We start from the raw sequence: 25555 nt of genomic DNA on the forward strand, positions 1-25555 counted from the left end.
TGGGATTGAACTGGTGTGAATGGGTTATCAACGGTTGATTTGGACATGATGGACCAAAGGGCCTGTTTCTATGCTGTATCTTTAAACTAAACTTTTGTTGCAGTTAATTAATTAGGGTGGCACAGTAGAGACCCAGGTTTGATCCTGACTACAGATGCTGTCTGTGTGGAGTTTGTACATTCTCCTTGTGACTGCGTGAGTTTTCTCGGGTGCCCCTTTTTCCTCCCACATTCCAAAGATGCGCAGGTCTGTCGGTTAATTAGCTTCTATAAAATTGTCCCTAGTGTGTAGGATAGAACTGGTGTATAGGGGATCGTTGGTTGGTGCGGACTCAGTGGGCCGAAGGGCCTGCTTACAGCTGTATCTCTACACTAAACTAATCATAACGTGCAGTCGTGGGGTAAACCAGACAAATTAAAAAAAGAATGGGTACAGATTAATACTAATCCTCATTAATATTCAAGGCGGCCAAAGTATAACAATATAAACCGTAGCTAGGCAATTGAGTTTCTTTACTAAATAGAAAAAAAAGTTTTTCATTTAAAAAAAAGAACATGAATTATTAATTTGAGAGCCCAAGCATTGACTCATGTATGCAAAAACAACATGCAGGAGATGAAGGAAAAGACCAGGAACACCCACAACTGTGGCCCATTCTAACTCGTGGTTTGGTCTGCCGAAGGGAAGTACTCACTATTATCCTCAATGCCTTTTAAAATACGACTTCCTTCATTACTGCAGAATTGTTGGGACAAGAGGGATAGGAAGAGAGAAATTAAAAAGATACCAGCGTAGGATTAACTCCCCTTCCCATGCTGACCTTTCTGTCCTGGGCCTCTTTCACTGCCAGAGTGAGGCCACACACAAATTGGAAGAACCGCAAGACAAATTTCACCTGGGCAGCTTACGACGCAGCAGTATGAATATTGATTTCTCTAATTTCAAGTGATCCTTGCATTCCCTCTCTCTCCATCCCTCCCCCACCCTAGTCATCCTGCTAGTTTTACTGTTCGTATCCTCTCATTATCACCTCCTCCACGGCCAATAATGGATCATTGTGGGTTCTTGGCTTTGAGCTATTCTGTACCTTTTCATATCTCTAGTTTCCCTCTCCCCTGACTCGCAGTCTTAAGAAGGGTCTCAACCCGAAACATCACCTATTCCCTTTCTCCAGAGATTCTGCCTGATCCACTGAGCTATTCCAGCATCTTGTGTTTATCTTCAGCGTAAACCAGAATCTGCAGTTTCCTCCTACCCTTACAGTCTGCCCTTGGCCAACCACATTGACATTATGGCCAAGAAAGCAAACCAATGCCTCTGCTTCCTCATAAGGCTAAGGAAATTCAGCAAGTCTCCAATGACTCTTACCAATTTCGGTCACATTATTAGCAATTTTCTGAGTGGTTTTCCTCACTTTTGGTCTGTGTACATTCTAAATCTCATCTTCCATCCCACCAGTTTCTCAGTTTTTCTCTTTCAATTAGTATAGATCTGCCTGCTGGACATGGCCCACATCCCAGCTATTAGCAACAGATTATGCTTCTTTGTCTAACTGATACATTAACTCATTTGGTCCCAATTTAAAGAGATAATCCCATTGTTCTACCAATCTCTTACCCTTCTTTTCTGCTACTGAAACTTGTGTTCTCCATCCGTTCTGACGAAGGATCCTGGACCTGCATTCAAATCCTTTTCAATTTCATGCATCCTCTTCTGCATGCATCATTTCAAAAGGATTATTAGCTTCATGACCCTGCTGTTCACTCTTCCACCATCACCTGCCTTTTTCTCCTCCATTGTCAGAGTGAAGCTAAACCCAAATTGAAGGAACAGCATCTCATATTTCGCTGGGGCAACTTATGGTATGAATATTGGTACGGAATATTGGTATTGGAATAGTGGTATGAATATTGATTTCTCTAACTTCAAGTAACCCCAGCATTCCCTCTCTCTCCATCCCTCCCCCACCCAAGTCACACCAGCTTCTTGTTTTCACCCAACAAACTGCTAACAATGGCCTGTTTCCTTTATCATCATTACCGTTTTGCATATTGTTCTTTACCTCTCTAGAATCGTCTATATCTCGTTTCTGTTTCCCATGATTTTCAGTCTGAAGACTGTCCCGCTTCCTCCAAGAGTTCCTCCAGCTTTTTGTGTCTTACTCCACTTTCCCATGCACCCACAGCACTTATCGTTTCACTTCTTCCCACCAAACAGTCTTTCTCGGTGAGACAGTTTGGCAGAATGTGTCTGTCCTCTTCTCCACTGGAGAAACTAAATGCAGATTGAGCGATCATTTTACAGCACATTTGTCCTTGGTCCATAAGAGTAACTATGAGCTTCCCGGTCGGTGCCTGTCATTTTAATTCCCCATCTGACTTTTCCTTTGACCTCTCTTATCTTTGACCACCTGCATTGCTAAATTGTGGCCAAATGCAAGCTTGACGAGTAAGACACTCATCTTTCCTCTGAGCATGCTGAAATGTTCTGGACTTAATGTTGAATTCTCTGACTTTAGGTAACTTTGTTTCCATTTTCGTTATCAGAACCAACCATTTCTGCCAGTGATCCAGCTGTGATTTTGGCTCCGTTTTTCTCTTTCAATGAGTATTAATCTGCCCTGCTGGACATGTCCCAAAATCCAACTATTAGCAACACAACACAGAATTAGATTACGCTTCTTTGTCTAACTGATACATTAACTCATTTGGTCTCAGTTTAGAGAGACATTCCCATTGTTCTACCAAAGTGTTACCCTTTTAATCTGCTACTAAAACCTGTTTTCTTTATTAGTTCTGATGAAGGATTCCCTCAAACTTTAACAGCAGCTATCTTTTCTCAGATGTTGCCTAACCCATTGTGAGTTTAGTTTATGATACAGTATTGAAACAGGCCCTTTGACCCACCAACCAGTGATCACCCTTTTGCACTAGTTCTGTTTTATGAATGCAACCATCGTCTCCTTGTTCTAAAAAATAGGCAACAAAGCAGATTGGGGCAGTGCTCGGACTCAAACAAAAAGCCCTCAAGACTGGTTTGATGAAAACAATGAGGAAATCGTCAATCTCTTAGAGAAGCGCAAGGCATTCATTGAATGGCAAAAATTATGTGTCGTCCATCTCAAAAGAAAGATCGCTTGACGTATCTACGGAGCAAAGCACCATAGACCTGCACATAATGCAGGACAACTGGTGGGCATGCAAAGCAGACCAGGTCCAACACCATGCGGATACAAACAATTCTAAATTGTTCTTTAGTTCTCTAAAAGCAGCGTATCACGACAAGCCCAGTACCATCCCTGTTCTCACATCAGATGACACAACCCTGCTCAAGGACAAAAGCAGCATCATTGAAAGGTGGAGAGCACACTTTGGCATCCTACTCAACAGACCCTCTGTTGATCCTGCTGCTGTAGACCAGATTCCTCAGAAACAGTCACTGGATGACCTTGACCCCCCCCCCCCAACCCTGGGTGAAGTCAAAAAAGCCATCAACCAGACCAGTTCAGGGAGCAGACCAGTTCTACAGAGCAGCAGGCCTAGAGGCTCTGAATGCCTTCCAAGACATCCTGACAAGCATATGGGAGACAGAAATTATGCCCAGCGAATTTCAGGATGCTACCATCGTCTCCTTGTTCAACAAAAATAGGCAACAAAGCGGATTTTGGTAACTACCGAGGCATTTCCCTGCTGTCCATTGCTGGGAAGATACTGGCCAGAGTGATCCTCAACCGTCTGATCAGCAGTCTCAGAAGAAACCCTGCTGGAAGCACAATGGGGCTTCAGACCTGGTCGCAGCACTGTCGACATGGTCTTCACGGTAAGACAAGTCCAGGAATAATGCATCGAGCAGAAGATGGACGCCAAAGATACTAGAGGAGCAGGATGGACCACTCCGTCGAAATCGCCTATACTGAAGCGTAGTACGCAAAGGAGCGGAACGTCCGCCATTTTAGTAAGCAAAACCAGCCGTTCGCTATGCCTCTCGCAGTGTAATTAGTATTGTGGGGATCAGCATGTGTGATGATACCATTAAAATGCAGAAAATATCTTATCTATCAACTCACATTTTGTTATTTTTTTAATGTTTTCCCCCCTGCTTAATTTCTCTGATTTTATTATTTCTTACTGTTTCTGCCCATTTCCCTCCCCTCCTTCCTTCCCAGCCCCCTCTTATGTGCAGTTTCCCCTGTATTGCTCAAACACACACTCTGCACAATTTATATAATTTATATATATGAATTTGTGTGTGTGTGTTTGTGAGAGGCAAGATAGCGATAAATAGATCTCAAAGTTCCTTCTCATGGATCAGAGGCAACTTCGATTTAAAGCAACGCTCTATTTCTCTCTTCATCTTATTTTTCACATGATGTTCATAAACCGTAAAGGCGATTCAACCTTTATGATATTGATATATATACAACCTTTATGATATTTATATATATATATATCTATATCTAGTTTCTTGTGATTTCCTCTAATTATTTGTTTAGCAACCTTTTTCTTTCAATCTCTCTCTAATAGACTATATATATATATATATATATAAATATACTACCCATACACATTCGCAATCAGTGACAAACTTATTTCCAGAAATCCTAGTATTGTGAATAAAATAACTATGAACACATGTCAAGATATGTTTTCATTCTTTTCATTCTATATTAGTGTAATAAAATGTAATGCATACATCCCTACACTGATCCAGAAGTGCTAGCATTAGACATGAATGCTAGCATTTTTCTCTGCTGGGCGGGGGCTTCAATGTCGGGAGCCACGACCGCCCCGACGTACAGCAACAGCGGCAGCGTGTTCGCCCGCCCTGGATCGCGGGGCTTGGGTCGGCCCGCTGCGGACCGTCCGGCGCGGCCTGCAACCACAACAACCTGACCGCAGGAGAAGGCGGCAGGGGAAGGGAAAAGACATTGTGGCCTTCCATCACAGTGAGGAGAGGACTGGAGGAGACTCACTGTGATGGATGTTTCTTTTTTTGTGTGTTTTTGGGGTTGTGTAATTTGCCTATTTTAATGCTTTATTGTGTAATCTGCCTAATTTAATGCTTTTATTGTTGGACTGTGGGTGACTGAATTTCATCAAAAAAATCGTTTTTTTGGATGACAAATAAAGCTATCTTGAATCTTGAATAATGTACATTACTACCATAGTTTAGTTTTGAATTTAACAAATAATTGAGGGGGTCGGTGCAATAAAGTGCTAACCCTCACTTTCGTGAAAAATTAGTTACATGCATTAACACGATCCTTACCCACTACCCTACAACCTGTAAAAATTTCATATTTAAATACAACCGATAGGTTGGTCAAATAACATAGGCACCTACTTGTCTTTCTTTTGTGATTTATGGATAGCAATATATTGCACCAACCCCCTCAATTTTAAATCATTCAAAAATGAACTTCGTAAACAAGGATAACACTTCGTATTTCTGTCATTCATGGTAAGATTTACATAATTTTGTGTGCGAGATTTACAGGGTTGCACTGTTTCGCATATCAGCTAACCAATGAAAAGATCAGGTCCTGATTTATACCAGCTCTTCACCTCCCCCCCCCCCTTGTCTGAAGAAAGGTCCCGACCTGAAACATCACTCATCCTTTTTCTCCAGAGATGCTGCTTGACCCAGTGATTTACTCCACCACTGTGTCTATTTGAATTGGATTAATGCTTCGGTACCACGTCAGGAAGTATTGGTCATTTTAGTGGCTGTCAAGGGATTTTAACCAATCAATTCACCAATTCAAATTTTCTTGGCTCTAAGTATTAAGTTAAATATCTTTTCAATTATATTGTGGATACAGTAGAGTTCTATTGTTTGCAAATGCCTAATCTCTGCTTCCATGACTGTTGAAGTGTCCAGCTTCAAGTTTCTGGGCACTCACATTTCGGAGGACCTAACATGGTCCAATAACACTGCTGCGCTGGTCAAGAAGGCACAACAAAGACTGTTCTACTTAAGAACACTGAAAAAGTCTGGTCTACCCCAACAGCTGCTGACGACCTTCTACCGCTGCACCATAGAGAGCATCCTAACGCATGGCATCCCTGTGTGGTACCTCAGCTGCACGGAGGCAGAAAGGAAAGCTCTACAGCGGGTAGTCCATAGAGCTCAGAGGGCCATCGGAACACAGCTACCAGACTTGGAGGGCATCTACAACACACAATGCCTCAGAAAAGCCACCAGCATCCACAAAGACTCTTCGCACCCCTGCAACAGTCTGTTCGAACTCCTTCCATCGGGCAGACGATACAAGGCCTTCTACGCCCGCACCTCCAGACTCAGGAACAGCTTCATCCCCAGGGCCATAGCTGCTATGAACCGGTCCTGCTGAGCCGGATGGCCACAACGCATAGATCAACTTGCACTTTACCCTGTCTAAAAACTGTTACAATTGTTTCGTTTCGTTGGGTTGCTGTTAATTACTTAAATTATTGCATCGTATGGGAGGCGCATTCCCAATCTCGTTGTACACCTGGGTACAATGACAATAAAGATATATTGTATTGTATTGTATTGTATTGTAAAATAAAACAAAAAGAGATACAGCTCGTGAAGGTGAAATTAAAATTAACAGAGAAAGCAAAGAACAGTTCATTAAATATGATCAATTGGCCTGATACAGAGTGGATCTCTAGTGCAAATATACAATCAGTAACATCCAAACATCGTCAAGAAATAGTTATATACTAGACCAAGTGGACCCGTTGGGCCCATTCCTCGTAGAGGGGGAACAGGGAAGGGGAGAGGGTGTCACTGAGTGAGCCCTGGAGCCAAAGCCTCTCCTGTATCGGTGTAGCGCCCTCAAACCCCCACTCAATCCCCCTTATCCCCCCCCTCTCCTCCCCCCCTCTCCTCCCCCCACTGACCCACTCCATCTCCCCTACCCCACTTGTCCCTCCCCTGCCACCACCCCCACAGCCCTGCCTCCACCCTCATTCCCCCCATCCCACCCACATCCTTCCGTTCCCCTCCCCCCACCCCCACTCTCCCCTCCACCCCTCCTTCCTCCCACCCCGTTTCCTCCCCCACCCCCACTCTCCCCTCCTCCCCACCCCCACTCTCTCCTGCCCCCCACTGTCCCCCTTCCCCCCCACCCCCACTCCTCCCAACCCCCACTCTCCCCCCAACCCCACTCCCCTCCTACCCCCACCCTCCCCTCCACCACGCCCACTCCCCTCCGTGGAGCTGTTGGCTGCGAAAAGCACTTACCAGTGCCCGTGCGTTCAACGCTGACTGCCGACGTGCGAGTCTCTGCCGGGGCTGGGGGCGGGTGGGAGGCGAGGGGAGACGGGTGAGGGAACGACTGAGGCCGGGCGAGAGGCTGAGCCTGGGCGAGAAGCGAGGTGAGAGGGGCGAGGGAACGACTGAGGCCGGGCGAGAGGAGAGGTGTGAGGGAACGACTGAGCGCGGCGGGCGGCGCCGGCGTTGCCGGTGGCCATCTTGTTTTGGCGAGTGCGGAGCAAATGAAGTCGAACGTGGAGCATTGTGATGTCATACGCTGAGGAGATCAGGAAATGGGTTAGAAAGTGAATTTTTAAACTTTAAAATGTCTATAGCTAAAAATGTAGCTTCAATTTGAATGAGAGTTGTTAAGAGATGATGCCCAGGATAATGTAAGAAAATAACGTCAGATGCTGGTACAAATCGAAGGTATTTATTCACAAAATAACTCAGCAGGTCAGGCAGCTTCTCAGGAGAGAAGGAATGGGTGACGTTTCGGGTTGAGACCCATCTTCAGACTGATGTCAGGGTGGCGGGACAAAGGAAGGATATAGGTGGAGACAGGAAGTTAGAGGGAGAACTGGGAAGGGGAAGGGGGAGGAAAAGAGAGGGACAGAGGAACTATCTAAAGTTGGAGGTCAATGTTCATACTGCTGGGCTGCAAGCTGCCCAAGCGAAATATGAGGTGCTGTTCCTCCAATTTCCGGTGGGCCTCACTATGGCACTGGAGGAGGCCCATGACAGAAAGGTCAGACTGGGAGTGAGAGGGGGAGTTGAAGTGCTCAGCCACCGGGAGATTAGGTTGGTTAAGGTGGACTACACCTTCGCTCAGTCAGCCACCAATTGTACACATTGACAATACTCAGCTGAAAATAGTTGATGCTTTCAAGTACTTGGGCAGCTTGATATCTCCTGATGGCTCGCTGGATAAGGAAACATCAGCAAGGCCAGACAAGCACCTGATTGACTCCAAGCACAAGTGTTAAACCACCACAACATCAAGCTGCCAACTAGGCTGAGTCTACAAAGCTGTAGTGATCTTCAGCTTGCTGTATGGATGTGAAACACGTACAGGAACACACACCCGCCAGCTTGAGAAATTCCATATGTGTTCTCAGCAGTCCATCCATGGGTATTCGCTGGCAAGACAGGGTGACTAATGTGGAAGCGCTGGACCAGTCTGGCATCACAAGCATCAAAGCAATGATCAAAAAGGCCCTGTTTCGATGGACAGGCCATGGGATCAGGGTGGATGAATCCCAATGCCTCATCAACTGTACGGAGTTCTGTCACTGGGTCAAAGGAACCCAGAGCGCCCAAAGAAATGGTTCAAAGACTGTATCAAGGACCACCTTCAGCAAGCAAGCCCAGCCCCAAAAGAACTGGAAACCCATGCCAGTGACAGGTCTGGCTAGCGTACAACCACTAGGAAGGCGGTCAACAGTTTCGAAGACAATTGCCTAGGCCGACTCTTTGGTGCCAGAGACAGGAGGAAGGCTGCAGCCCTAAATCCCCCCCACCGTGCCCTTCATGTGCCCCCCACTGCTCCCGTGTGTGTGGGTCATGCATCAGACTCCTGAGCCACACTCGATCCCACAAGACATGAAACTACACCACCATGCTATCGTCGTCTATGACGGGCCACCACCGCACCATTGAAACAGGCCCTTCGGCCCACCAAGTCGACGCCAACCAATGATCACACTTTTGCACTAGTTCTGTTATCCCACGTATGAGGGGCTAGTTAGAGAGGGCAAGTGACCTACAAATCTCCATGTTTTATGAATGTGGGAGGAAATCAGAGCACCTGGGGAACTCACAGTGAAAACGAGCAAACTCCAAACAGACAATACCCAAGGTCATGATCAAACCAGGGTCTCGGGTGTCGCGAGGCAGCTCAACCAGCCGCGTCATTGTGCTGCAGCCAGTGTGCTTCCTGCATTTTTGTTTATACTGTAGTTCAAATTATTTTAAATGCCACACCCAGAATCTGTTTTGCAATCGAAGGTAGACACAAAATGCTGGAGTAACTCAGCGGGGGACAGGCAGCATCTCTGAAGAGAAGGAATGGGTGACGTTTCAGGTCAAGGAATCTGTTTTGCAATGTTGTATTTTAAATCACTGGGTTTTTTTTTAAGGAGTACCCAACATCTACCTGCATATTAAAGCTACAATTGTGAGTGTTGCATCACATTTCGTCAAACTGAAGTGCAAATGCAACAGAATAGTTTAGAGATGCATGGATGGGTGCAAATAGATCAGCTTTTCCCGCAAAACAGCTTCTACAAATACAAAACCCAAATTTTTTAATCAGTCGGTAAAAAAAGATGAACTTTGCTTTACTGCATCAAAGAATTCTGTCTGCTCAACCAATCCTTGCAATAATTGTTGCTGTATGTATGTAAGAAAGTGTACAATACCAACACTTAAAACAATGCTTAAGTGCAAAAGCAGCTTACATAAATAAACCCAGCATTCTCATCTTTCCAATCGTGCTTCAACACAATGGCCTTTTGTTGGCAAAATTAAAATAAAATGCCCCTTTCATCCGATGAAACACGCGATTCAAATCACTCACAACAAAACCAACGCTGACACTGCCGGTTCTATTTTGAGGAGCATCTCAAGCAACAGTTCAGTCTTTGAAAAAATCAAAAACATGCATTTATACCCTTAAAATAAAATTGAAAAATTTATCCCAAGCTACAATTTAACTGGATTTAATCAGACCATTAAAACCCCTAAACAGCACATTCTCAGAAAACATCCGCCTACAATCGAAATGGAATGAAACCACTACAGTCCCGAAGTGTAAACCACAAATGGGCGATGAAATCACTTTAAGTATAATCCATACAGAGACGCGCTGATCTCCTCTGTAATTAAAGACTCGGCAAGGGGATTCTTCGTGAAAGCAGGTGTCGGACAAGTGAAATAAAATCCTCACGTACATTAACACCCAGGTAGTAAACAGTTGGAAATGTACTGACGATGTTTTGCAAAGAAAAAGTGCGATGGTTAAAATGAAATGCTTGCAGAAGTGTGAACACCCGACAACACACAATGGCCTGTTTTCTTGATCGTCGTTAGTTTTCTTTGCAAATCTTTCATTGGTTTGTTCTATACCTCTTTGTATCACCGCCTATATCTGTATCCCTCTCCCTTGCCTTGACTCTCAATCTGACGAAAGGTCTCGACCCGAAACCTCACCTATTCCTTCTCTCCAGAGATGCTGAGTTACTCCAGCTTTTTGTGTCTATCTTTGCCTGAAAATATTCCAGATTATCGTTCACATACTCTCGAATAATTCCCCCACTGCTAATCAGGGTCAGCACACCAAAAGAAAACAGCATCTACATTTAACCCAGCAGCATCTACATTTAACCCAGCAACATCTACATTTAACCCAGCAACATCTACATTTAACCCAGCAGCGTCTGCATTTAACCCAGCAGCATCTGCATTTAACCCAGCAGCATCTGCATTTAACCCAGCAGCATCTGCATTTAACCCAGCAGCATCTGCATTTAACCCAGCAGCATCTCCATTTAACCCAGCAGCATGTCCATTTAACCCAGCAGCGTCTCCATTTAACCCAGCAGCGTCTCCATTTAACCCAGCAGCGTCTGCATTTAACCCAGTAGCATCTACATTGAACCCAGCAGCGTCTGCATTTAACCCAGCAGCATCTACATTGAACCCAACATCTGCATTTAACACAGCAGCATCTACATTTAACCCAGTAGTATCTACATTTAACCCAGAATCTGCATTTAACCCAGCAGCGTCTGTATTTAACCCAGCAAAATCTGAATTTAACCCAGCAGAATCTGCATTTAACCCAGCAGAATCTGCATTTAACCCAGAATCTGTATTTAACCCAGAATTTGCATTTAACTCAGCATCTCCATTTAACCCAACAGCATCTGCATTTAACCCAGCATCATCATTTAACCCAACATCATCATTTAACCCAATAGCATCTGCATTTAACCCAGCATCATCATTTAACCCAACAGCATCTGCATTTAACCCAGTAGCATCTACGTTTAACCCAGTAGCATCTACATTTAACTCAACATCTAACCCAGAATCTGCATTTAACCCAGTAGCATCTACATTTAACCCAGCATCTACATTTAACCCAGCAGTATCTGCATTTAACCCAGCAGTATCTGCATTTAACCCAACGTCTGCATTTAACCCAGCAGCATCTGCATTTAACCCAGTAAGATCTGCATTTAACCCAGAATCTGCATTTAACTCAGTAGCATCTACATTTAACCCAGTAGCATCTACATTTAACCCAGCAGCGTCTGCATTTAACCCAGCAGAATCTGCATTTAACCCAGTAGCATCTACATTTAACCCAGCAGCATGTACATTTAACCCAGCAGCATCTGCATTTAACCCAGCAGCGTCTGCATTTAACCCAGCAGCATGTACATTTAACCCAGCAGCGTCTGCATTTAACCCAGTAGCATCTACATTTCCTTCCTACACAGTGGAGAGGAGGGGAATAAACACAAGCACACACTCACCTCCTCGCCGCCGCACCCGCAGCACCCCATGGCCGGGCAGCAGCGTCGCCGCCGCCGGGTCCCTGGTGGAGGAGGAGGAGAAGATGTCGAGGCCGCTGCTGGTTGTTGATGTTGCTGCTGCTACCAACAGCGCTGCAGGAGGGCGAGAGGCGGTGGAGAAGGAGAGGCCGCTGCTGGTTGTTGTTGCTGCCAATGCTGGTTGTTGCTTGCTGCTGCTGCTCACAGCGCTGCAGGGGGGCGAGAGGAGGTGGTGGAGTAGTAGTGGTGGAGGCCAAGTCGTCTGAGGAGGGCGGGTGCTGGTGCCTCCCTCAAATCACTGCCACCACTGGCGTTACCGTCTAACAACTCCCCACAGCAGCAGCTACCAAGACTGTAACCAGTCCCCATCCACTGGTGTCTCCCTCCAACCAGTCCCCTCCTCTCCACATTGTGCAGGAAGGAACAGCAGATGCTGGTTCACACACTGTGCATAGACAGGGAAATGCTGGAGTAACTCAGCTGGACAGGCAGCATCAATATTATGTCCCACTGAGGTACTACTGTCCTCTGCTCTGCTGGTGCTCCCTTCCAACCACTTTCCAGCCACTGGTGCCTCCCTGTAACAACTTCACACTTGCCCACCTCTTAACAGTCCCCCATTGCAGAGAGTTGTGGATGTAGCCCAGTCCATCACAAAATCCAACTCCCATAATATTAAATACAAAAGTGAAATGTACCTACATTAATTCCTATGAACAACAGAGCCAGTTTCCTCTCTCTCTCCACTTTCAATATTGTACTTTCTCATCAGTCTTTTCATGCCATTCTTTGCGATGATGTGGAAGTATGGTTACCATATTGAAACTTTTTGTGTATTTTCTGATTTACAGACAAAACCAATCTATGAACAGCTGTAAAAATAGAACCTGTCGCTAACTGAGAATGCCCTGTACCAACTACAGGATTACATGTTTGGAGTCATCCCCCAGCTTGACCATCCCCCTGCTTGAGTCACTGGGCTCCCCCAGCAGTTTTATTTAGTAACAGATCTCTTTTCTTGCTTACATTGCAAAGTCATATTTATATCCATCCAGTTTACAGGAACTATATGCTGAAACTAAAATGTTGGCAGATCTTGTTATGTTTTGTTGTCTTGGTCCATGTATAAAATGAGTGAAGATGACAATTTGTGTTGTAGTTCTTGTTTAATAGTTCCAACTATTAATGGCTTCTACAAGCTTCTCATTCTGCATCTGTTCCTGCTCTCTTGATCACATGTACATAATTTGCATGTCGCAACACATAGTTTCAATCATGACAGTACAACATTCCCACTTCTCAAACAAAATGTTTCCATTTAAAATAATCTGTGTTGGCAAACAAATTGTAAAGTATAACAGTTTTGTTCGTCAAATACTTTGTATCCAGTTCTGATTTCTTAACTCTGTTTTTTTAAAATGTAATCTGCCTCACAGTATCTGGCAGGTGGTTTTATGTTTTTTCTGCTTCTTCTAGATTATACCTTTATCGTTTTCTTGCTGATTTCTAAAATGCTTGCAATCCCCTAAGCACTATTACAACACAACACATGAACAGAACCCTTGGCCCATGTTTTATGTGCTGAATATGACTTCAGGTTAAATTAAGTAAAAGAAAATAACTGCAGATGCTGGTACAAATCGAAGGTTTTTATTCACAAAATGCTGGAGTAACTCAGCAGGTTCGGCAGCATCTCGGGAGAGAAGGAATGGGTGACGTTTCGGGTCGAGACCCTTCTTCAGACTAATTAATTCAGGTTAAATTAATATCTTCTCCCTGCACATGATCCACATCCCTCCATTCCCTGCATGGCAATGTGCCTATCTAAAAAGCTTCTTAAATCCCATTATCGTGAATACCTTCACACCATCCCTGGCAGCGTATACCATACACCCACCTTTCTTTGAGTAAAACACATTCTTTAAACTTTCCCCTTCTCACCTTAAAACCATGCCCTCTTTGTCTTTCCACTTCGGAAATAAGGCTCTGACAGTCTACCCTATTTATGCCTCTCATCATTTTATAAACTTCTATCAGTTCCATCATATCCACCCTTAATACTGTTTCTGGCAACTCCATAAATCATTTAATTAGATGCAATACTATCTCTAATTTCTCCAATAATCTATGGTCAGACCACTTCTCCTGGTTGCTAAAGAGGAATGCATCTTTATGACAAATCATGTATTATTTTGCTGGTCTACTGTCAAGCCTTTGGTTTAGTTTAGTTTAGAGATACAGCATGGAAACTGGCCCCTTGGCCCACCAAGTCCACGCCGCCCAGCGATCTCCAGACACTATCACTCTCCTGCACACTAAGGACATTTGCAATCTTTACAGCCAATGAACCTGCAAACCTGTACGTCTTTGGAGTATGGGAGGAAACCGAAGCACCCGGGGTAATCCCATGCGGTCACCACGAGAACGTACAAACTCCGTACAGACAGCACCCAGAGTCAGGATCGAACTCAATCTCTGGCACTGTAAGGCAGCAACTCTACTGCTGCGCCCCTTTAATTTAGTTTCCCGATCTACCCCAACTCACCCTGACCTCTTATCTTTGCTTTTCCTTAAGTTAGCTTGAAAACCTTTCTGTCAGACTGAGCTACATTACTTACAAATATTGTGGTCAATCATTCCTTGAGATCATTTTACAGCACTATTATCAATTGATCATTGCCCGTCACACACCTGTTCCAATATAGCCTATTCCCTGGTCGATCCTCAACATATGGGCTCAAGGGACATTGGTGAGGAGGCTGAGAGGGTGACAGGAGATAAAGGTATGCTCTGCTGTTTCTTATGTGTGATTGTTGTGCTTTTATTCTTCTTGGCTTTAGTGCAGTAGTGATGGCTGCTAGAATTGTGTAATGATCCCCCTGCAGAATGTGGGAAGATGACTACACCTAGTGTGGGAAGTGTATCCAGATGTAGCTCCTTACAGACCACTTTGGGGAACTGGAGCTGCAGCTAGATAACCTCAGGAACATCCAGCAGAATGAGAGCTTCATAGATAGGAATTATAGGTGGTCACACCTAATGTACAGGAATGGAGTAATGAATGACCATGAGGAAAGGGAGTAGGCAGAGACTGCAGGTGACCCCTGTGGCCATTTCCCTCCGAAACAGGTCTATCCTTTTGGATACTGTTGGGCGGGAGGGGGAGGGGGGGGGGTGGGCAATGACCCATCTGAGGTGAGCAGTAGGAGTCAGGCCTGTGGCATCGATCCTGGCTCTGAGGCATGGCTGGGAAGGGAAATGTCAGACAGGGCCATAGTGGTAGGTGACTCATTAGTCAGGAAGGCAGAGAGCAAATTCTTTGGCAGCAACTGAGACTCCAGGATGCTCTGTTGCCACAGCCCAGGATTTCACAGGGAAAAAATGAATATAAGGAGTTAGGCAAAAGGTTAGAAAGCAGGACTTCCAGGGCAGTGATCTCCGGATTACTCCTGGTGCCATGTGCCAGTGTGGGTAGGAACAGGAAGATAGGACAGATGAATGTGCGGCTGAAGTGTTAGTGCAGGGGTCAGGAATCTAGATTTTTGGACCATTGGAATCTCCTGGAGCAGAGGTGACCTGAACAAGAGGGATGGATTACACCTGAAGTGGAGGGAAACCAATATCCTGGCAGGCACGTTTGCTAATGCTACTCAGGTGGGTTTAATCTAGATTCTAGACGGGGGGGGGGATTGAGGAAGGTCAGAGGTTGGAAGTCAGTATGGCAAGTGATGAAAGACACAAAATGCTCATGTAATTCAGCAGGTCAGGCAACATCCCTGGAGAACAGGAATAAGTGATGTTTTGGGTCGAGACCCTTAATATTACACCAGTGCTATCTCCTCCCCCCCCCCCCCCCCCCTTTTGCCCTTATGACTTCCTTCTTATGTATGCTCCTCAGTTCCTTAAACCCATCCATGGCTACTCCTGATCCCAGCTGTCTACACCTGCCCCATGCCTCCCTCTTTTTCCAAACCAGAGCCTCAGTTTCTCTCGTCATCCAGACTTCCTTCCTCCCACCTGCCTTGCCCTTTATTCAAACAGGAATATGCATGCCTTCAACTCTCGCTAACCAATAGTCCTTCCTCATTCCCTGCTATGCCCCTGACTATCCTGTAGATCAAGTCTGCTTTCATCACTTTCCAATGTAGGAAGGACCTGCAGATGCTGGTTTACGCCAAAGATAGACCCAAAATGCTGGAGTAACTCAGCGGGTCAGGCAGCATCTCTGGAGAAAAGGAATAGGTGATGTTTTGGGTTGAGACCCTGACAAAAACACTCATGCATATACAATAATACAGATAAAACTACATTGCTGTTCAATCCTTTAGAATGTCTTTCGTCTTCTAGGAAAGTAGAGGCATTGGTATGCTATCTTGGCTGTTGGGTTAATGTGGTTGGACTAAGACAATTGTTGGTAATATGGCTAGGAAATTTAAGCTTTCGATAGTTTCTGCTTCAGCACCATTCACGTAGACTGTTTCTTGAAATCATTGAGCAGCTCTTTTGCTTTGCTGACATTGAGGAGAGGTTACTAAACGTCGTATTTCCATCCTGTACTCTGTCTCGTCATTATTTGAGATCCAGCCCACAAATGTAGTGTTATTTGTCAATGTGTAAATGGCAATAGAGTAGAATTTGGCCCCACAATTGTAAGTGCATGTGCTGTAGAATAGAAGTTAAGAAGACAGCCTTGTGGAGCACCGATGTTGAGAATTATCGTGGAGGATGTTTGGTCACCTATCCTTACCGATCATAATCTATTCGTCAGGAAGTTGAAAGGATTTAAATTAGATTGGCAGGAAGATTGGATTCAATGTGGTATTGAGGTGGGTAGGAGGCTTGACGTTGATGCAAAAGGCAATGACATCAAGTTCAGTAGATAGGGCAAGCAGGAGCACGATTGGATTAAATGGCATTTATTTCAATGCAAGAGGAGGCCTGTCAGGTAAACCAGATTAATCCAGGGTGTAAATGGGTATGTGGGACTGGGACATTATAGCCATTACAATGTTCCTTGATAGTGTGTAACAGGTAGTTAGGTGTTGAAGAAGGCCTTTGACACACTGGCCTTCATCAGTCAGGGAATATAGAAGTTGGGAAGATATGTTACAGCTGTACAAGATGCCAGTGAGGCTGCATTTTGAGTATTGTGTTCTGCTTTTGTCACCTTTCTATGGGAAATATACTATTAAGCTGGAAAGAGTGCAAGAAGATTTACTAAGATGTTGTCAGGATTTGAGGGCATAAACCCAAGGGAGAGATTGGGCAAGCCTGAAGTTTATTGCTTAAAGTGCAGGGGCTGAGAGTTGATATTTTGAGGTATATAAAATCATTGAGGGAATAGATAGAGTGAATGCACAGAGCCTTTATCCCAGGCTAGGGGAATCAAGAACTAGAAGGCATAGGTTTAAGGTGAGAGGGGGAAGATTTAATAGAAACCCAAGGGGCAAACTTTTCACACCAACGGTAGTGGGTCGATGGAATGAGTTACCGAGTCTGAAGAAGAGTCCTGACTGGAAATATCGTCTGTCCATTATCCTCACTGATGGTGCCTAACCCACATTTGAATTGACCTCTTTGGCATTCAACCCTGTGGACACTTACTGATTCACTGTAGTGGCAACATCATATTCATTAAGATTGGCCGTTGAGCTCTTGAATATGGACCACTCCTCCGACACAAAGCAGTCATGTAGGATGCTTCACATTACAGCAGGTCCAAATAGAAGTTTGAGGCCAATTTTGACATAATAATAGGAGTCGGAATTCTACTTGTTGTATATCATGGAGTCATCAACCATTTTGATGTCAAACAAATCCACCATCAGCCCAAAGCCATTCACTTTCATTGCCCAAGTTGCACTGCCATCAATGAAGTTCCCCAAAATAGACACTGATCTGCATTTAGTGTAAGCGTAAAACTGCATTGAATTACAGTTTGGTGCCTCTCTACTGTAGTCCTTGGAAATCTTCAGCGAGTGTCAGCATTAATTCTTCTGATTAAAGAAATCCATTCATGTCATCCCTATTTGTGATTGTAATGAGGAAGAAATGTTAAAACAGAGCTCAGCTGCAGCACCTATGTGTAGTCTGCTGTCTCCCTTCTGTGTTTGTATCAGACTCCAGATTGCAATAACTTCTTTAGTCAGAGCGTAGTTAATCTGTGGAACTCATTGCCTCAGAGGGTTGAAGAGGCTGTCAATGGATATTTTTAAGGCAGAGATAGACAAATTCTTGATTAGAATGGGTGTCATGGGTTATGGGGAGAAGGCAGGAAAATGGGATCAGGACACAGAGTTCAGCCAGAGTTCAGCCATGATTGAATGGCAGAGTGGACTTGATGGACCAAATGGCCTAATTCTATTCTTGTAACTTGTGAACGTGATCGGATTGTGGCAAACCTTAATCTGAATGAGTATGCTGCCCTGATGGTCTGTATGTAAAGATTCAACCAGCAGGGGGAGGACCATACCATTGGGTTCAAGGTTGTTTTTATTGGGAGATACTAAAGGAATATTACCAAGATTAATTTTAGATAAATATCAGGAAAGATTTCTCAAAATAGCAATAGGAATAGCAAAAAAATATGTGGCGGTCACTTGGAAAGATCACAATGAAATAAGAATTGCAAGATGGTATGCAGAAATGCGTAGTTGTATCCCATTAGAAAAAGCTACTTATAATCTGAGAAATAAATGTGATTTCTTTTTGAAACTTTGGAACCCATTCACTTTAAAACTAGGATTAAGAATTGGAAATACTTAATTTTAGGATTGTTTTGATACCCCTAAAAAGAATTTAATAAGAAATTAGCCGGAAGTGTTTCTTTCTTGTCTCCAGGTTTCCTTCTTTCTTCTTTCTTTCTTTCTTTCCTTTAAAAAAAAAAAAAATCTTTATCTTTCTTCTTCTCCCTTTTCCTCTTTTTTCTAACTGGGGGGAGGGGGGTTGTGGGTGGGGAGATAATACAGAACAATACAGGTATAATCGAATTTAAAATGTATAATCGAATTTATAATGTAGGTACCATCGCGTACTATGAGTTCATACATGTATTTGTTTTGTTAAAATTTAAATAAAATTAATTTAAAAAAAACCCAGCAGGGGGAGATGTTGCATGGCAGTCTGAAAGGAAAGAAAAGCTGAAGCATTCATTATCCTGATATACTTTCATACCAACATTGATAAAGGGCCAAAATTAATAAAGGGCCAACATTAATAGAGGGCAATAGAAGGCTGAGGATAGGTTTGATGTTGTTCTTCCCTGTTTGTAGGTAAAATTGATTTTAAGTAACATTGTTTTGAAAGATCCCTTTATTTAAAAGCTGATTGCTCACCTGAGGTACAATTGTAAAAGAATGGTCATGTTACTTCAAGAGACAAGACAAGAGTCAAGCGTGTTTAATTGCCATATGTTTTGACAACAGAATTCTGACTTACAGCAACCGAACATGCCTGTAAACACAGTTTCATAGATAACATTTAATAAACAAAAATCAATAGATTAATAGCCCCAATACTAGGGCAAAAAAGCCCCAAGTCTTTAGGGCAACCAAAGAAAGTTCATAGTTAATGTTGTGTAGTATTCAAGAGCTTGATGGCAAGAAGTTATTCTTGAACTTGGTGGTCACAGTTTTCAGACTCCTATGCCATCTTCTCAATGGCAAGAGTGAAATAAGAGCATCCGCAGGGTGGTGTGGATCTTTAATTTTGATGGCTATCTTTTTGAGGCAGCGACTCCATTAGATCCCTTTGATGATGGGGAGGTCAGTACCTGTGATGGACCGGGCAGTGTCCACCACTCTTTTGATCTTGGGCATTTGATTTGCAGAACCAGCCCCTGATACAACCTGTCAGTATTCTCCCTGCCATGCACCTGTAGAGTTCAAGAGAGTATTTATCGACATACCGTATCTCCTCAACCTTCTTCAGAAGTAGAGGATTGATGGGCTTTCCTGTCCAGAGATATAAGGTCATAAGGAATAGTAGAATTAGGCCATTCGACCCATCAAGTCTACACCGCTATTCAATCATAGCTGATCTATCTTTCCCTCCTAACCGCATTCACCTGCCTTCCCCCCATAACCTCTGACACCTGCATTAATCAAGAATCTATCTATCTCTGCCTTAAAAATATCCACTGACTTGGCCTGCACAGCCTTCTGTGGCAATATGTTTGTATTACATTACAGCAGCTGGGGAAGTTAAACTCTTTTCCTTAAATAAACATGAAATGTAAATGAGGTATCATTTGTATTGACCGTGAATATGACAGATTTTTGTAAAATCTATGCTGTCCCTAGCAAAGCACTCAATGCAGGGACAATTTGAGCCAACAATTCTCACATTTCGTATATTTTAACAGAATGGTGATACAGCTGGTAGAGCTACTGCCTCAGAACTCTAGAGAACTCAGGATTGATCCGTACCTACTGCGTGGAGTTTGCATGTTCTTCCTGTGGTTTTCCCAGATGTTCTAGTTTCCTCCCACATGAAGGATTATAGATTAACTGGCTCTCTGTAAAGTGCATTTGGTGTCCAAATGTGTGATAGAATATGGAGGGACTCATTGGGAATGTATGGATAATAACATGGATTAGTACACAATTAGTGTAAATGTGTGCTTGATGATCAACGCAAAATTGGTAGATTGAAAGACTGGTTCCTGTGATAAATGATTCTAAGGCTTTAAGCAAATAAATATTGGAGACTTGCATTGTTCCTTTTGTTTTTGGCCATTTGCTAAATTATGATTTCTTAAAGGATGACTGCCTTGTAAAGATTGCAGAAATGCATTTGATTTGATGGTCTGTGGTTGACAACAAATCCACTCAAGTTGTTCATAAAAGTTGAAGCTAGTTTAGTTACCTATAATCAATATTCCCACCATATGTTAACATCTAAAAAGATCTACAGGTTTAAAAAGCCATGAATGACATGGACATGCTGATTGATCAATAACAAGAGGGTAGACGCACAGTCTCTTGCCCAGTAGGAGAATCGGGAATCAGAGGACATAGGTTTAAAGTGAGGGGGGAAGGTAACCTTTTCACGCAAGGGGTAGTAGGTGTATGGAACGAGCTGCAAGAGGAGGTAGTTGAGGCAGGTACTGTCGTAATGTTTAAGAAACATTTAGACAGGTACATGGATAGGACAGGTTTAGAGGAATATGGGCCAAACGCAGGTAGGTGTACATGGAACATGTTGGCCGGTGTGGGCATGTTGATTTTAAGAAATAGATTTTAAGGAGCGTTTGAAAGGACCAAGGAAAGAAAAGGATTGGGAAGTTTACAAAATGGCACCTATAGTATAGAGCTTTTCAGCAGGATGTGTGTGGACAGAGATGAAACTCCACTGGAGCTGGGAGATGTAGGAATCTCAGAGAGTAGCAGTTTTTGAGGAAGTCAGAAAGATAGGGAATAGCAAGAATGTGGATGATAAGGTAATGGATAATTGTGCTATATAGGATTAATAAAACTATTGTAAATAAAGGCATGTTGGGATTTCTTTGAGTGTTTCAAAATTGGCTGGTACTTGAACAGGACCAGACTAGGGTGATTATTTGTCATGTGCAGTGGATATGAACCAGAACACTGAAATGATGAACATTGAACTTTTGAATAACCAATAGTATAAGAAAATAACTGCAGATGCTGGTACAAATCGATTTATTCACAAAATGCTGGAGTAACTCAGCAGGTCAGGCAGCATCTCGGGAGAGAAGGAATGGGTGACGTTTCGGGTCGAGACCCTTCTTCAGACTGAAGAAGGGTCTCGACCCGAAGCGTCACCCATTCCTTCTCTCCCGAGATGCTGCCTGACCTGCTGAGTTACTCCAGCATTTTTTGAATGACCAAACTGAGTCGTATTTCAACCAATCAATATGCTCACCTCTGTACACCTGAGATGTTTCAGAATACTCAACAACATATTGAATCTCCTTAAATCTTTGAGGAGATAGAGGCGTTGATGATCTTTCTTTTAGATTACATCAATGTGCTGGGTTTAGAATAGATGATCAGAGATATGTTCAGGAAACTGTTGACTTTCCCCACCTCTGACCTGCTGATGGAGATCAATGCATGGTCCCCTGGCTTTCCCATCCTGAAGTCAACAATCACCTCCTTCGCCTTACTAACATTGCTGTTCTGGCGCCACTTAAGCAGATAAACCTCTGTTCTCTGACTCATTGTTACCTTTTATGCATCCAATGACAATGGTATCGTTGGTGAATTCTGGCTACACTGTCAAATATTTTCTGAAACGCTGTTTAGTTTAAATTACAATTTTATCTTTGTGTTTGCAATATGTTATTAGTTTCATAATGAATGCAGCGGAGGGAGGATTAAACAATGTTGCTATATTGATTAATGCCATTTGGAATAATAATAATAATAGAAAATGCTGGAAACACTTGACAGGTCAGTTCTGATGTAGAGACCTTGAACTGAAGTGATAGGTCTGATTCTCTTATCATGATGCTGTCTGGCCAGCTGAGTATGTCAACTGTTCAGATTTCCATTACCTACAATGATTTGATTTTCACTTAGATAATAGACAATAGACAATAGGTGCAGGATTAGGCCATTCAGCCCTTCGAGCCAGCACCGCCATTCAATGCGATCATGTTGTATTTGCAGTTGATATGTTGTATTTGTCAACAATTATTATTTGCAACCAGAGTGAAGATGATTGACTGTTTCCTCTTCTGGCCACACTGGTGATGAAACTGTTGAAGGTCACTGACATTGGTTTTAAACACATAGTTTGTTTGTAACTACCAACCCTTCTCTGACAAATGCTCTTTCGTTTATTGTGCGAAGTTACTCTACTGTGGTTTCCCTCACAAGTTCTTTTCCTGCATTTTTTAAATAGACTGGTTTCAGAGTGTTCTCGCTCATGCCACTTCTATTCAATGGCTGAACATTTTAACATGTTACTTTAACATCAGCTGTGTTATAGAGATACATAGTAGCTGAATTATAGAGTATTTTAGTTAAGTTTGATTTTGGTTTAGTTTAGAGGTACAGCACGGGAACAAACCCTTCGGCCCACCGAGTCCATGCCGACCAGCGATCCCCACACACTAACACTATCCTACACCCACTAGGGACAATTTACAATTATACCAAGCTAATTAGCCTACAAACCTCTACATCTTTGGAGTTTGGGAGGAAGCCGGAGCTCCCGGAGAAAACCCACTCATGTCATGGGGAGAACGTACAAACCGTACATACAAGCACCCATAGTAGGATTGAACCCGGGTTTCTGGTGCTGTAAGGCAGCAACTCTACCGTGCGGCAGGTCATAAAGTAAATACAACACTGAAACACGGCTCATGGCAACACCTGGCCATGTCAACCAAGATTCCCCATCTAAGTTAGACCCATTTGTATGCATTTGTCCATGTCCCTCTAAACATTTTTTATCCATTTACCTGCCCAAGTATCTTTTAAATGTTGTCACTGTTGTAGATCCATGTCTGGTTTTACTCGATCGTGCCAGGGAGGCACATTTGAAACTCAACCCCCACAAGTGCAAGTTTTGTGTTAACAAAGTGAACTATGTGGGACATGTTTTCACCAGCGACGGCCTCAAAGCTAATCCTGCGAAGGCAGCAGCCATCAGCGAGATGGCAGCTCCGACTGATGTCACCAGCCTGCAGAGGTTCCTGGGTATGGTAAACTATCTTGGTAAGTTCATTCCGCAATTTAGCGAACTCTCCACTCCACTGCGACAGCTTACTCACAAGGACACTGCCAGGACGTGGCATGAACAGCAACAGCGAGCTTTTGACGCTCTCAGACAACAGATGTTGTGTCCTCCCACTCTGGCATATTTTGACGTCAATCAGCCAGTTACGTTAACCTGTGACGCATTTCATCGGCGGCGGTTATTCAAAAACCTGCGAGACATTTCTCGGTCCATGGGGCTCCTCTCATCCTCATGTCGGATAATGCTGGACAATTTACCAGTCAATGTTTCAAAGACTTTGCTAAGCGCTGGGAGTTTAAACACATCACCAGCACCCCCAGAGTATCCGCAGTCGAACGGGGTGGCCAAGAGGGCTGTCCAGAGTGCCAAGCAGGTCATGGAGAGGTCCAAAAGAGCTGGGTCTGATGTGTTACTGGACCTCCTTAATCTTCGCAACGTTTCACGCGACCCGGTGCTGGGTTCGCCAGCCCAACGTCTGATGTCCAAGCAAACTTGCACCACCCTTCCCGACGCAAGGCAACTGCTGCAGCCTCGCGTTTATGAGCCTCAATCAGTTCAGGCTCAGCTGCAACACAAACGTCAGATTCAGAAGACGTATTACGAACAGCCACTGTCGAAGGAGCCTGCAGACCCAGAAGGGATATGATCATTTGGGCGTAGTAAGAGGAACCTGCCAGGAGCCGTGGTCCTATTTAGTCCAATCGGAAGGAGGAATCTATATTTCCTCTGGAAGTCTGTTCCATATACCCACCACTGTGTTTGCAAAAAGGTTGCCCCTCAGGTTTCTATTATATTTTTTCCATCATCCACACTCTGGGAAATTTATTATGTGCATTTACCCTCGTGATTTTATACACCTCCATAGAATCCCCCCTCTATCTCCTAATCTCCAAGGAATAAATTACTAGCATGTCCATCCTCTCCCTGCAAATCAGGCCTATGGGTCTTGCACCAGACTCAGGACCAGTTTCTTTGCCTCTGTTACTAGGTTTAGACAATAGACAATAGGTGCAGGAGGAGGCCATTCGGCCCTTCGAGCCAGTACCGCCATTCAATGTGATCATGGCTGATCATTCTCAATCAGTACCCCGTTCCTGCCTTCACCCCATACCCCCTGACTCTGCTATCCTTAAGAGCTCTATCCAGCTCTCTCTTGAATGCATTCAGAGAATTGGTCTCCACTGCCTTCTGAGGCAGAGAATTCCACAGATTCACAACTCTCTGACTGAAAAAGTTTTTCCTCATCTCAGTTCTAAATGGCCTACCCCTTATTCTTAAACTGTGGCCCCTTGTTCTGGACTCCCCCAACATTGGGAACATGTTTCCTGCCTCTAACGTGTCCAACCCCTTAATAATCTTATACGTTTCGATAAGATCTCCTCTCATCCTTCTAAATTCCAGTGTATACAAGCCTAGTCGCTCCAGTCTTTCAACAAATGACAGTCCCGCCATTCCGGGAATTAACCTAGTAAACCTACGCTGCACGCCTTCAATAGCAAGAATATCTTTCCTCAAATTTGGAGACCAAAACTGCACACAGTTTCTGAAAGGTCCTTCCATAAGCTAGGGTACAGTCCGGTTCTCTTCTACCTCACTGCAGACATTTGATTGTGTCTCTGGAACTATTTTGCTACAACGCTGAGAATTATATTCTGCACTCTGTATCTTTCTCTTTGCTACACCTGTTTACACCTGGTTTAGCTCAATTGTATTTATGTACAGTATTACCTGTTTTGTTTGGATGTTATGCAATACAAAACTTCAGTACACATGACAATAGTAAATCTAAGCCAAAGCCGAAACACCCTCATAAATCTCTGCACTCTCTCCATCTTATCTTTCCCACCGCAGGGTAACCAAAGCTGAACACAAGACTCCAAGTGCAGCCTCACTTATGTCTTGTACAACTGTAACATAATGTCCCAACCTCTCTACATAATTCCGTGACTGATGAAGGCCAGCATGCCAAAAGCCTTCTTCACATCCTTTCTATCTGTAATACCACTTTCAGGGAAATATGCATTTGTACCCCTGGATCACTC

General features: G+C 43.8%; 1 protein-coding gene across 1 annotated transcript in view; it reads right to left on the reverse strand.

Annotated features, from left to right (window-relative positions):
• LOC144590152 (choline transporter-like protein 1) overlaps positions 1-12288 on the reverse strand; it is a 68533-nt gene extending 56245 nt beyond the window's left edge. Inside the window, exon 1 of the mRNA XM_078394986.1 lies at positions 11784-12288. Coding sequence (XP_078251112.1) covers positions 11784-11813 — 30 coding nt within the window. The 5' untranslated portion in view covers positions 11814-12288. The remainder of the gene's footprint in view (positions 1-11783) is intronic.
• Positions 12289-25555: the final 13267 nt, after the last annotated feature.

The sequence above is a fragment of the Rhinoraja longicauda genome, chromosome 3 (genome assembly GCF_053455715.1).
Source record: "Rhinoraja longicauda isolate Sanriku21f chromosome 3, sRhiLon1.1, whole genome shotgun sequence".
Taxonomy (NCBI): Eukaryota; Metazoa; Chordata; class Chondrichthyes; order Rajiformes; family Arhynchobatidae; genus Rhinoraja; species Rhinoraja longicauda.